The sequence below is a fragment of the Miniopterus schreibersii genome (genome assembly GCF_964146895.1).
Source record: "Miniopterus schreibersii genome assembly, chromosome: 8".
Classification (NCBI taxonomy): domain Eukaryota; kingdom Metazoa; phylum Chordata; class Mammalia; order Chiroptera; family Miniopteridae; genus Miniopterus; species Miniopterus schreibersii.
In genome coordinates this window covers 12,416,109-12,430,362 of record NC_138109.1, presented here as the reverse complement: position 1 = coordinate 12,430,362, position 14,254 = coordinate 12,416,109, and the positions used below count along the sequence as shown (strand labels likewise).

General features: G+C 55.8%; 1 protein-coding gene across 4 annotated transcripts in view; it reads left to right on the top strand.

Moving 5' to 3' along the window:
- Nucleotides 1–14,254, top strand: part of ARHGEF10L (Rho guanine nucleotide exchange factor 10 like) — a gene marked incomplete at its 5' end in the record, with an annotated part of 124,249 nt that overhangs the window by 67,438 nt on the left and 42,557 nt on the right. For 2 of the 4 annotated variants that reach the window (XM_081143657.1, XM_081143660.1), the window contains 8 exons: nt 1,050–1,142; nt 1,864–2,037; nt 6,595–6,740; nt 8,968–8,982; nt 9,220–9,401; nt 12,346–12,461; nt 13,040–13,167; nt 13,876–13,976. In XM_081143657.1, coding sequence (XP_080999783.1) covers nt 1,050–1,142; nt 1,864–2,037; nt 6,595–6,740; nt 8,968–8,982; nt 9,220–9,401; nt 12,346–12,461; nt 13,040–13,167; nt 13,876–13,976 — 955 coding nt within the window. The remainder of the gene's footprint in view (nt 1–1,049; nt 1,143–1,863; nt 2,038–6,594; nt 6,741–8,967; nt 8,983–9,219; nt 9,402–12,345; nt 12,462–13,039; nt 13,168–13,875; nt 13,977–14,254) is intronic. The other 2 variants (XM_081143659.1, XM_081143658.1) reach the window with 1 other exon arrangement.

Below are 14,254 nucleotides of genomic sequence, written 5' to 3'. Positions count from 1 at the left end.
GGGCTGGGCTTGGGTGGGTTTCCAGGTATAGCTCAGGGTGTCGCTGGGCTGTCCCTTTTCCTTATTGGTAAAAGAGTGAGGAGAATTTCTCAGAGGGGTGTCTTGGGGTTCATGTGGGAGATTAGAGGTGGAAGGACCAAAAGCCTCATGTAGCTATGGCCAGGCTCCCCAAGATTTCCTTGGGTGTGCATTCAGGTGAGTCAGATGGAAATCCTACCTGCAGGGAGAATGCCACCAGGTGGAAAGTGCAGGTGGGCCAGGAACCCACTGCCCCCATCCAAGAGGGCATCTGACATGGGTCCTGGGGGCCGTGGGGTTATAACAGGTGGAGATGGAGGAGGGGTGTAACAGGGGCAGGGTGGGAGGGCAGAGGTCGAGGCAGGAGGATGGGGTTAGATGAGCGAGTCTGGTTGGATCCTGGGAGCACTGTTGTTGGGGAGTCCTGGGAGAGAACACCCAGAGGCAGCTGCGGTCAGTGTGGGTGGCTCTGGACCTGTAGGACATTGCATTTTGGGCTGTGGGGAGCTGCTGCAGGGTTGTGGGCCCGGGCAGATGGAAGCGGAGGCCAGTGGAGAGGCTGTGGCAGCAGCCTGGGTCACCAGGAACGAGGCCCAGGATCTAGGGGACAGGTGGGTGGACAGAGTGGTAGAAAGAGATACAAGAGACAGGACGGTAAGACTCTTCTGCCCACCCTTCATCGTGGCCTGGGCCTGGCTACTTTAGTTTAAGTGGAGGGAATTGTTGTCTTGGCTACTTCTAGAGGTCCCACCTCGGCAATAAATTGCTGAATTTCCCAGTTGTGCTTTTAGTCCAGAAGCTTAACATGACTGCTGTAGTTTCCCCAGGCTGAGGGGCTGTGTGGGGACCCCCATGGTGGCAGGGAGCCCTGGCCGCGGGACCAGAGAACCCCCTGGCTCTTCTCTCAGGCCCGAGGCTGAGCAGAGTCCAGGGCCCAGGGAGAGGAGCCCATCCCGGGCAGCGGCTGCACCCCGGGGCACTGGGGCCTCGCTGCAGAGGGTCAGCGAATGATTCCACCTCATCTTCAACAGCGACGGCAGGTGTGTAGCCCCGACCGCGTCACACTCTATGGGCTGATGGTGAAGCCCATCCAGAGGTTCCCGCAGTTCATTCTCCTGCTTCAGGTACCACCCGGGATTCCCCATGGTGTGAGCCTGTGGGGTGGGGGCTTCTCACCCGTCATCCCCAACCCGAGCATCTGCTGTGGATTGTGGGCGGGGACTTGCCCCACCCTGGCCCCCTCTTTCTTCACTCCTGGAGTGGAGCCCATCAGATCGGATAGCATATTTCCCATCTCCCCGGTGTGGGATGCTGAGTGGCTGGTGGTGGGTGAGCCCGGGACTCAGGAGGGGAATGAAGGCATGTAGAATCCCAGGACCTGTGGGCTCTGGGCAGGGAGGAGATGCTCAGGGAAGGAGCTGACCTGGGCCACTTCAGGCTTCCCAGGGAGCATTAGGCCTTTCCCCCCACCCCCCAGGGCCCCGAGTCCTTGGGACACCTCTGTCAGGGGTGAGCCCTGCTGCCCAGCTGGGAAGGATGGCTGCCGGCCTAGGGCCCCAGCAGTGTCTTCCTTTCTGTCCTCAGAGCCGCCAGCTGCGAGAGTGGGCTGTCAGCATCACGTTGATCGGTGGATCAGGGATTGGTCCACATGTTTATTTTATTTTTTTCACTCATTAGCTATTTCTTGAGGCCATGCTCTATGTCAGGTACCACCTGTCTTGGCTGCAAGCTGAGCTTTCAGACCTGGTCTCTATAGGGGATGTGGAGGCTGAGGCTTTGCCCTCAGCCAGGGGAGGGTCAGCTAAGGTGGGGTTCTCAGCCCTGGCTCTCTTTGGGCCCTGGCAGGACATGCTGAAGAACACCCCCAGGGGCCACCCGGACAGGCTCTCGCTGCAGCTGGCCCTCACGGAGCTGGAGACGCTGGCCGAGAAGCTCAATGAGCAGAAGCGGCTCGCTGACCAGGTGGCCGAGATCCAGCAGCTGACCAAGAGCGTCAGTGACCGCAGCAGCCTCAACAAGGTGAGTGCCGGGGCCTGCCCACCTGCGTGCCCTGTGCCCTTACCTGTTCACCACCTGCTTCTCTGCCTCCTGCCTCGTGGCCACCACTAGGTGTCAGTGTTCTCTGAGGGAGGGGCTTTGCTTTTCTCGGAGCCCACAGACCTTACCTAGAGGATTAGTCTCACTGGACCCTCACATTTATTGCTATTCATGTTACTCTAGGATAAGAGCTCGTCCATGTAGTTGCCAGTAAAGATACCAGAAGTGATAGTCTAGTATTGTGCTTAAACAAGTGGGCACTGGAGTCAGAGTTCGGGCTTGAATCCAGATTTTGCCACAGGTGCTCGCTGTGTGGCCTCCGGGGGAGTCATACAACCTCTCTGAACCTCACTTGCTCCCACTGAAAGGAGAATTCAAGAGTGCCTGACCCCCAAGGCAAATGAGGGAGTTGGCAAAGCAGCAGGCCCAGTGTCCTTAATACCAGGTGGCTGTTGTCAGTATCAGTGTTATTTTTAAAGAAGAAAGGTGAAAAATCCAATTTGGCAATTTAGGAATATTCTGCCAAAAAAATCTTGAAAAACTTTCAAATGAGCCTGTAGAAACCCCTGTTTTTAAAATACAAAGCCAGTACGCCCCCCCCCCCCAAATAGTCACCTCCTAGAGTCACCTGTTAGTAAACTTCAGTCCTCTATATCTCTATGGCATGTGACATGAGCCACCTGCAGCTGTACCCAGATCTGCACCTGTGCTTCTTTCACTTACTAGAGGGTGGAAGCCGGCCCAGATGGCTCAGGGTGAGGTGGCCCCTCCCCAGGGCACATTGGTGAGAACATGGGTTCTTCTTTCGGGAAGTGACATTATGTGGGGTCATAGGGAGGTGTTCAGATCTTCTGGGGGGAAAAATGGGGAGCCTTCTGGCTCTGTGGGCCGGAAAGCAGAACTAAGGCCAGTGACTAAGGCCAGTGGGATTTCAGCCACATGGGGTGGAACTTTCTAATGGCACAAGAAGGGTTGCTGGGAAAACAGCCCTTTCCAGGTGGGACCACAGTTTACAGTATATAGTGCTCTCTAACCCACATTGCCATTTAAAAAAAAGTTTAATCCTCACCTGAGGATATTTTTTCCCCATTGCTTTTCAGAGAGAGTGGAAGGGGGAGAGGGAGAGAAAGAGAGAGAAACATTGATGTGAGAGAGACACATGGACTGGTTGCCTCCCACACACATCCAGACGGGGGGCAGGGAGCGAACCTGCAACCCAGCTCTGTGCCCTTGACTGGGATGCGCTCAGACCACTGAGCAACACCCACCGGGGCCACATTGCCTTTTTTTTTAAAAAAAAAAAAAAATCTTTATTGATTTCAGAGAGCAGAAGGGAGAGGGAGAGAGAGAGAGAAACATCAATGATGAGAGTCATTGATCAGCTGCCTCCTGCACGACCCCGACTGGGGATCCAGCCCGCAACCCGGGCATGTGCCCGGACCTGGAATCGAACTGCGATCTCCTGGATCCTCGGTCGATGCTCAGCTGCTGAGCCACGCCTGCCTGGGCCACAGTACCATTATGATTTTTTTATCTTGACCGCAGCCTGTGAAGCTGGGCTGGGACAAGACAAGCTGCAGGGTCCCTTGAAATTCTAGGCTTCAGGGGTCCTACATCTTGAGACTCTCCCACCTCAGGCCATATTCAGGCTGCATACAGTAGTTTTAAAAAAAAAAGAATTAGTTGCCATCATTTGAAAATGGAGAGATATGCCATAAAATTCAGACTTGGGGATCTTCCTGAAGGATCGAAAGAGCTGGGACGCTGGCCCACTGGCCCACTTTCCTGCATGGTCACCCGAGCAACAGCTGCCTGCTCCGCTCAGCACCCATCCACATTTTCCCAGTGTATCATTTTCCCATGTTATCTGCTGGCCCCACAGGCATCTGGGTTTGCTTCCCCTATTCCTGAAGGAAAGAGATGGGAAAAAAAGATGGGGTAGAAGAAGAGCCTCCTCCTGGGGGGCCGTCTCCCCATCTGTGATTTGATCAAGGTGGGCATGAAGGCTGGGGGGGTCATCCCTCACCTTCTCCCCGCCTCCAGGCAGGATACCCTCGGCTAGTGACACAGCCTTCTATTTTGGAATGTCGCTCTAGAAAAAGGCTTGGCCATGGCCACCTGTGCTGGTATTTAATGGTCTTTGCACTTGGGAGGATCTTCAGCCCTCTCCTTTAGCTCCTTTTCTGTGACCGCGAGGGTTCCCCTTGCCTCTGCTCACACACCTGTGCAGCTGCAGGGGGAAGAAATTATGAGGCGAAGGAAGCCCGTTTCCATAGCAGTTACTCTGGGAAGAGCCATCTGTTTCTCTCCTGCTCTGTCCCCCATGGGGACCCGGGCAGTAAGGAGTGGTGGTCACTGGCTGGAGGTTAGGAAAACCTGTTGTTGGGCAAGGAACCGAAGGCTCTGAGCCCGTTTCTCTACCTGTCAAGTGTGTGTGTGGGGGTGTTTGATGCATGTGGATGTTGTGAGGAGCATGGTGGTGGCAGCCACCATGCCTTCCCCCTGCCAGGGCCCCCTTGGGCAGTCACAGCCAGTGCTGAGACCAGCCCAGTGAGTTGTCCGTCACCCAGGGGAAAGCAGAAATGAAACTGGGTGGGCCCCAAACGGAACCATGTGGCTATTTCAAAATGTGCCTGCTCAGGACCCTCCAGGGGGATGTTTGTGCAATATCTGGGCTTTCTTTTGTTTTTTACATCTCCCTAAGGGCAGGGGGATGGTTGCCAGAAAGCCCAGGGGACTTTCCTTTCTTAAGTTTTGGGTCAGGGCACACTTGACTGTCTTCCATGGGGCCTGCTGTCTTCAGGGTTCCAGCTATGTTTTCATAAGCTGGTGGTCAGCTTATTGGTAGAAGTAGTGGGGATGGAGGAGCTTGGTCTTAGCAGTTGGGGGGAACCCGAGGAACCTCAAATCTTTTTCTTGTGTTAGGGGCAGTGGGGTATCCCCTGACTCCTATGGCCCAGCCAGGAGCTGGAGGGACAGCGCCTGTGGCCTGGCTCCATCCAAGCTGGGTCTCGGCAAGTCACTTCACCTCTGGGATCTTGGTTTCCCCCCCTGGGGATGGGGATGGCCTCGGGACTGCTGAGCAAATGAAAAGAGAAGCAGAATATTTAGTGCCAAGCACAGTGCGCGCACACAGTGGGGTTTTGTGCCGTTTGGACGTCTGTGTTGACACGAGACATGTGGTTCTTTGGAGACTGACAGGCCTTCTTTCCAGGAGAGGTTGTGGGGTGCTCTACCCTTTTCCTAGTGAGGATGGGGAGGAAGGAGAGGATAACTGTTGTCCTCGGAGTCATGGGTTTTGGGAGTGAATTTTGCCGACACTCTGTCCCCCCAATATTCCCGTTAGTAAAAAGGTGTTTTCCTAGTGGGACCCTAGGTAGGATGGTAGGAAGGGGGGCTCTTGGTGTCCAGCTTGAGATTGGTAAACACCTGTGGACATGCCTGAGGCTTGAAGGTCCTAGGCCACCTCAGAGGGTCACCTCATTGACCAGCAGATATATTCCCCACCCCACTGGGAGCCTTTCCAAGGGGAGAGCCTGGCCGAGGCTGTTCAGTAGGTCAGGGTGCAGGGACAGGACCACTTCCAGGCCAGGCTCTCCCTCGTGAGGTCACACCTCTTCATGGTGAGCTCAGTCGCAGCAGCAGCAGTGGGGACAGCTGCCGTCTAAGAGGTGTCCACCCTGTGCCATATGCCTGTCAGCTTCTTGGGTGTGCGACTTGTACTGTCACATGGGGCCCATGCTCAGAAGGGCCCACGCTGGGTTTAATGCTCTGCTGTTGCCATCTTGAAATTCTTAGTAACTTTTGAATGAGGGGAGCATTTTCTTTCTTTTTAAAAAAATGTTTTTATTGATTTTAGAGAGAGAAGAAGGGGGAGAGAGAGAGAGAGAAACATCGATGAGAGAGAAACATCAATCGGCTGCCTCCTGCATGCCTCCCACTGGGGATCCAGTCTGAAACCGGGGCATGTGCCCTGACCGGGAATGGAACTGTGACCTCCAGGTTCATGGGTTAATGCTCTACCACTGAGCCACAGTGGCTGGGCAAGGGCTGCATTTTCATCTTGCTCTGGGCTTGGTAAGTTATGTAGCCAGGTCTGCTCATGTGTACCTTGGTGACTTGAGTGGTGGAAGTTGTCACCCCACTTGACTGATGAGGTGTGGACAGGTGAAGTGACCTGCCAGAAGGCTTCACAGCTGGTGCTGGGGGAGCCAGGGCTGGAACACGTCTGTGACTCCGGGGATGGTGTCCCTGGCAGTGCTGGTCATGCGGGATTGCCATAGGGACGGGCTGCCAGTGGCTGGCTCACATGAGAAGGATGCTGGCTGCTGGGCAGGGTGGGTGGTCAGAGAACCCAGCGTGTGGTCCTCCCCAGTGCCTCTTGTCGTCCTGGAGGGGTAGGGCGAGGCCCCACTTTATCTTCTGCCTCTCCCAGCCTCCATCTCCTTATAAGAAAATTCTGGGTCTTTGGCATGGTGATGTCTGTGAAACAGCCTGCGTGCTTGTTGGTGTTGACCTTGCTCTGTCCCCCTCCCCCAGATGTTGACCTCAGGCCAGAAGCAGCTGCTCCTCTGTGAGACGCTGACAGAGACTGTGTACGGTGACCGCGGGCAGCTGATTAAGTCCAAGGAGCGCAGGGTCTTCCTGCTCAACGACATGCTGGTCTGTGCCAACATCAACTTCAAGTAAGTGGGCCTGGCCGTCGCCCCTCCTTGGGGACCCATTCCTGTCCTGTCCCAGGCCCTTGGCTGGCCTCTCTGTGACAGGGTCCCTTTGAACTCAGCTTAGGTCTCTGATATCCGGCTTCCTCTCCCATCCCTCTTGGCCTGCTCTGTTCCTGGCCCTGGAGCTAGGAAGCACCTGGAGAGGTCATCGGGGGCCACCCTGGCTCTGGGCAGACAGCTGTCCATGCACAGTGTGGTCTGTCCTGGAGCTCTGCCGTTGGTAACTGAGCAGCCTCCTGGGTTTGGACCACTTTGAAATTCATGAGAATCTTCCTTGTGTCCAGCCCAAATCCCAGCTGCCCTAGCTCACATAGCCCTTCCTCCGGCTAGGTCTCAGCGTTTCTCAGCACGAGCCTGTGCCTTTCTCCCCACCGCCCAGAGCATCTTTTTCCAAAGCAGCCTGGTGTTCTCGTTCAGGGTCAAAGGTTGTAGAAATGCCCAGAACCAGCTGCCAGTCTGTGCCCAGGAGGGTTGGAACCCTGGATGGGGTGAAGGTGATTCTTTAGACTCGTGGCCCATGGGTTGCATTAGGCCTCCAGGAATCTTTAGTTTGGCTCCCATAAGGAATTCACACAAAGATGGAGACATTTGTCTTCTTTTGAAAATTTGAAGATCCCATATTGCCCAGGGCTACACAGGCCTGGAGCTGGGTCATGTGTCCCCTCCTCTGGGCTCGTGCTCTGCTGTTCGTCACCGCCCTCATCCACCGGTTCACTACGCATCCTTTGCTCGGCGCTGTCGGCGGTGGGGATTATGACCCTTCACCAAAGGAGCTGCAGCTGGACCTTACCAGCCGGCTCTTCTCCACTTGTGGAGGGAAATCTCTGCTCTCAGTTTTAACAGCATTTTAAAAACATCACGGGAACAACACTATGGCCACAGTAACCAAGACCCAAGAGGGAAAGCAGTCACCCGTAGTTGAATGTTCATCCCGGCCTGACTCTCCCACCCCTGCCTGGAACACACACGGGGTCAGGGTGCCCGTGGAGTCTTAGACTCGACACCTGGGGTCGGCTGTGCATTCCTGCCCGTGGCCACAGCTGGCGCAGAGTTGGGGATTGTCCATGGTTGTCCACTCTCACACTCACACTCTCACACACACACTCACATACTCACACACTCACACACACACACACTCAGTTGTGGATCCCGCATTCTAGAAAGGGAGCAAGCAGGATTGTTTGGGGACTTGGACACTGTTAATCCATCAGATATTTATTGAGCCCTTACTTTGTGCCAGTTCACAGGTTTAGACAAGACCCAGTCCTGGTAGGGACTCCGGCAGGGAAGCCTCTGTTCCAGGTCAATGTGGCAGTCAGCTTATGGCTGACTCATATACGCACTCACGCATTCATGCACTCACACACACACACACACACACTCAGTCACTCACGCACTCACACTCTCACACTTACGCAGTCACTCAGTCACACACACACACACACTCACACACACACAGTCACGCACTCACACACTCTTACACGCACACACTCACATACACACTCACACACACACTCAGTCACTCACGCACTCATACTCTCATACAGTCAGTCACACACACACACACACTCACGCATTCTCACACTCACACACTCACATGCACTCTCACACACTCACACTCTCACACTCATGCACTCATTCGCACACACACTGTTACACACTCACGCACTCACTCACGCACTCATGCACTCACTTGCACACTCATGCACTCAGTTACTCACACATGCACTCACGCACTCATGCACTCACTCGCACACTCATGCACTCAGTTACTCACACAGTCACTCACTCACGCACTCACTCGCACACTCACGCACTGTAATTTTTCAGGCCCATTGATGTCCTTGACACCACATCTGATCAACACCTTCTCTGCCCACCTAGCATGATGTGAATGTTAGATGGGGATGCTACTGGCCCACTTTGCGGGGGATCAGTTTGGGTGAATTGGGGTGAGTCCTGTGACCTGTCTGAGCATCATCTCGTCCAGAGCAATATAAGCTTCTTAGGAGGGCCGCTGTGGGAGCAGGTGACAGGAGGCTGGTGCCCAGCCCAGTAAGGAGGCCTCTGTGTGGCCCCTCTGCCCACACCTGGCCCGTCCCATTGCCAGCCCCCAGCAGCCTCATTCCCTGTAGAAACCACTCAGTAACAGTAACGACCTTTTCTTCCTTCTTGCCTTTTTCCTCAGGCCTGCCAACCACAGGTAGGGGCTTGGGGGCATTTGGGGGGCTCATGATTCTGGACCTGGGGCTGGGGCCTGAGCACCTGGTGCTTTTGCCTCATCGGCGGCTCCCTGCCCTGCCCGGCTTGGTTTTGGCCTGAGGTGTTGCGCTTGGGCTGGGAGGCGCCTGGCTGGGCTGCTGTGCGGAGGAGCGGCACGTGGGGCTGGCCCTGGGCTGGGTGCCGGTGGCCCCACAGGCCTGGTCTCTCTGTCCTGCAGGGGCCAGCTGGAGATCAGCAGCCTGGTGCCCCTGGGGCCCAAGTACGTGGTGAAGTGGAACACGGCACTGCCGCAGGTGCAGGTGGTAGAGGTGGGCCAGGAGGGCGGCTCCTATGACAAGGACAGCGTTCTCATTCAGCATGCCGGCGCCAAGAAGGCCTCTGCCTCGGGCCAGGCTCAGAGTGAGTATCTGCCTGGCTGCCCCGGGGAGCACCTGCCCAGGCTTAAGGGGCCCACTTGGGGGCCCCCAGGCCAGTGGACCGCTTGGCCCAGAGACTCTTGCTGGTTTGCAGCCCCACAAACACATACCCACAATCCAGACTCCACAAGCACACGCACATCCCACAGCCATATCTCCACCCCACATGCTGGACAGATGCTCCTGGCCCTGCCCACTCCAGCCCCATGTGCCCTCATGCATGCACATGTGTACACACATGTGCGCACACGTGCAGGCACAAGCAACGACTTTTGAGTCAGGAAGCGTGACTTCCAGTCCCTGCCTGGCCATTGCCTACCTCCCTGTGTTCTGTGGGCAGGTGTCACCTCCTCTCTGTGCCTCAGTTTGCCCCTCTGGATAGCGAGGGGCCCAGGTGACACTCACCTTGCACCTTACACCCTCCGGGACCAGGCTCAGGGTTTCCTGGACCTACCTGGGTCCTCCTTCCCCATCCTTACCATCCCCTCAGACACTTTGGGACTCAAGGAGAATGACAACTCGAGGGTGATGCTCGGTGGCCTCTCTCTTTGTTGTGGACTTCTTTCCATCTCCGTGGTGGCCGAGACCACTGTGCTCAGTGCTGCTGCATTAGCTTTCTGGCTGCTGTCCTGCCCTCCACCTTTGTCCCTTCCTGTCCATCCTGTACCCGTCCCCAGAGCCAACTCTTTAAAATGCAGATCAGATCTGTGCATGTCACCAACCCTCCCGAAATAGGCCGGTAGCTTCTCCTGGATCTCAGGATGAAGTTTGGGGGCTCTGACTCAGGCCGTGAGCCCCTCCTGGAGGTGCCCACCCACTGCACTTCCTCAGCCCACTCCTCCCCCTCGATCCCTGGGCTTGGCCACACTCCCTAGGAGGGGAGTGAGCACCCTCCTGCCCCAGGGCCTTCTCCTGCCTCCGCCCTTCCCAAGTGTGCTCATGCCATCTTGTTTTTGTCTACTTGCCTTTACTTATCCTTGCTCAGGTGATCCTTCCTCGGGAAGCCTTTTCTAATTCCTTTGGACTAGACCAGGTTCCCCTCCCACCCCACCCCAGTGCTCTCAAGGCCAGGGTATTGGTTGCTGGTTTGCCCCTTGGTGTGACTGTAGCCCTGCCTGGAGCTGGCTCTAGGTGGCGTTAACAAACGTTTGTTGAATGAATGAAGGGTGCTGAACCGCAGGGCCAGCAGAAAGGAGCACTTAGCTGGGAGCACCTCCCACAGGCTGGGAAGGTGCTTGGCTATACTCCCTCCCCCACCAGCCAGACTCGGGCTCAGGCTCGGGGCTCTGTCCATCGCCTGACCCTGGAGGTTGCCTCATGGGACTGTCAGCAATTCTGGAAACAGGGTGATTGCATCACGCACTCTCGCCCTTGGAGGGCCGGGCCAGACAGCTGCGCCCACGTCTGGATGCTGTGTATCTTCCCCCTGGTCTGTGAGGCTGGAAGGGCTGCCTGCTTGGAGAAGCCTCCCTGGGGAGGGCTCTGGAGCCACCTTCAGCCCAAGCTCTGCTCCACTCCCCCCACTACTCTGCCCTCACCCTGGGACCCTGGTTCAGCAACTGTTGCATCTGTGGCAGCATTGCTGAGATGAAAGCAATATGCTGCCAGACCCCCTTTAAGGGGAAAAAGAATTCTTGTTGAACCCCAGTTGGCCATGAATGACTTTTTATCATATTGTTATTCAAATGTGTGCAAATCTAAGACTAGGTATAATTGACGCCTTATGCTCATAGCCCTCGCACAACCATAAAACCAAAACAAAAATCACAAATAGGATAAAAATGAAGCCACAAAACAATAAAATTCAGATGAACAGCATTAATTTCATGTGATGGGTGATGTTGTTTTGCTGGAACCAAATTGCTCACAATATGGATATGGCCTCCTACGGGGCAGGTTCTTTTGAGTTCCTTGCACCCATAGCGCAGGGTGCCTTATGGTGACCCGCATTTCCCACCAGCTTGCCTGTTGGGGTCCCCGCAGAGCCTGTCTTGTCATTTGTTTGGTGGGAGCCATCACTTCCCTCCCCTGCCCACCTCGCTCCCTGCTCCTATTGGTGACCCGTTGAGGTGGCCCTGCTTAGTACCAAAGCCCACGGGAGCCCTGGCTCCCTGCAGTGGAATGTGGCTTTAAAGCCATTATATCCAGGTGACTCAGGATGTGCATCTGGTTTTTAGATAATCATCTAAATGACAACTCAAAATAACTTCTCTCCCTGGGATTCCATAGATCTCAGCTTGAGAAACTGTGGCCTACAGAATACATCCCAAATGGCATTCAAGGACTTCCCCATCTAGTCCTGCTGGTCCCTGCTGCTCTGTCACCTTCTGCCCATCTCCCATGCCCCTGACACTCCATTTGTATCATCAGCAGAGATCTGGGCATCGTCACCCCGCCCCGTCACTGTCTCCTTGCTCTGATATGCTCCTCAGTACCTTCCACCGTCTGTGGTTGTAACTGACTGCTTCCCCAGTCTTCCCCTTTCCCCAGGCCATAAGCTCCGTAAGAGTAGGGACCCTGTCTGCCTTGTTCATGGCTGTCTCTCTAACACCTGGAATAGAACCTGGCACATAGTAGGTCTTCAGTATGTTTTTGAGCAAGCCACAGTGCCTTTGCACTTTCCATCCTACTTTTTGACAGTGCCCATCACTCTCCTGGCCCGTGAAAGCCCCTCATCTCTTACAGGCACAGGTGGTTCTCAGTCTTCTTGTCTCCTATGACCCTTTGTAGTGCTTGAGTGTGTCCTGGATCCCAGGTGGTAGACTTTACCTGTGATTGGATCTGTGTCCCCCAGTAGATAAGAGCCTAGTAATGTTTCTTTTTGTATCTCTGGTGCCATATCCCTAGGGCTACCCCTCTTCTTTTTTGCAGTGAGTGGATGCTTGGGTTCTCATTCCTGGGGCTCAGCTGGGTCTCTCTCTGCCTAGGTAAGGTGTACTTCGGTCCCCCACGACTCTTCCAGGAGCTGCAGGACCTGCAGAAGGACCTGGCCGTGGTAGAGCAGATCACCCTCCTCATCAGCACACTGCATGGCACCTACCAGGTACACAACGCTGGCCCGGCCTTGTGGGGCTCCAGGCTTCTCCCTGTGGGCAGTGCCCAGACTCAGCAGGCAGACTGGGGGGCGGGGGGGAGGCTGTTCTCCTGGCCCATTCCCCTGATGGGCTGACTCTGAGTTCCCACAGCAGGAGAAGTGGCTACACCCCCTGTTGCTACCTAGAAATCTGGTGTGTGACCCCTGGTTGAAGCTCTAGTTCAGGTTGAGAGGGGCCTGGCTGCCCCGCATTTTTTGTTGTTACTGTTTTCTGCACGGTGGCCAGTCCGTTATGTGGCCCCTTCTTGGCTTTGCCCCAGGCTGGAGAGGAAGCTGGCTAGGAGGGTGTGTCCCTCTCAAAGCAGGGGTGCCAGGTGGTACCTGAACCAAGGGCTGAGCAGCCTGCCTGCCGCCCAGAGCCCAGGGGAGTCAGCCTCCTGCCTGTGGCTGAACGGGTGTCCAGGCTGCTCTCCATGACTTGTCCCCAGCTTCTCTCCCCTGGGGCGCCCCAGCTGCTGTTGGATCTGGTGTGGCTTCTGGGGAGCTAGTGAGCTATGTGTTAACGTCATTCACTTTCTCAACCCTAGAACCTGAACATGACTGTGGCTCAAGACTGGTGCCTGGCCCTGCAGAGGCTGATGCGGGTGAAGGAGGAAGAGATCCACTCGGCCAACAAGTGCCGCCTCAGGCTCCTCCTGCCTGGGAAACCTGACAAGTGAGAGCGGAGGCGCCAGCGATGAAGTGGGGGTATCCAGGGGGGCACCCGGAGCGGTCCTATTTGATAGTATTGCTGTGATGGGAATGGGTGTGTATGCACTGAGGGCCATGCCTCACACCCAAGGGGCCCCTGATGCTCCAAGGTGAGATGACAGTGTGGTGGCAACAGCGATGTCCGGCTGCCCCAAGCCTGGGCATAACCCCATTCATTCATTTCTTCATTCATTCATGTGTCCGTTCGGCAAACATTTACCAGGCAGCTGTCCTGTGCCGGGTGCTGGGAACAGACCCGAGTGAGACTCGCTCCTTCTTGCAGAGGCTCCCAGTCAGTCACGTGCGGGTGTCTGATAAGGCCCGTGGAAAGCTGGCCAGGTGGAGCCCTGGAAGGGCCTCTCACGTCACAGCCCACAGAGGGCCAGACACCTCTGGACTTGCTTGGCACCCAAGCCAAGGCTCTTGCAGAGTGTGGCCTGGCCACTCTGAGGGAGGTGCCTTCTTCTTGGGGCTATGTGGGGTAGAGGGGCTCCTCCCCAGGGGACTGAGGCTTTGCTGGGCAGCCACTGGCCTCTCTGGCGACACTTTGATGCTCTGAACAGAACTTGCTTTTTCTCTGAGGCACATGGGTTGAGGGAAGAGCTGGGAGCTTGCCCAGGGGAAGCCAGGGCCTTGCTCCGAGCACTCACAGTCCTCGCCCTTCTCACCGAAGGTCCGGCCGCCCCATCAGCTTCATGGTGGTCTTCATCACCCCCAACCCCCTGAGCAAGATCTCCTGGGTCAACAGGTTGCACTTGGCCAAGATTGGACTCCGTGAGTAAAGCCCCAAAGAGAGCACCTCAGGGGGCAGGGGTGGGAGAGAGGAGGTTCGGGGTGTGTGTATATATGTGTGCGTGGGGGGCGTCCAGGCTCACAGGGAAGGAGGCTCCTGAGTTGGGGGCAGGTGGTGCAGTGGAGAAATAGCTGGAGTAAGGGTTCTGAGTCCTGAGACTCTGCTTAGTGACCTTGGACAAGTTGCTTCCCCTCTCCAAGCCTCAGTTTCCCCATCTATGAAAATGGCAAATTAGTGGTTGCCAGGGACCTGGGTGGAG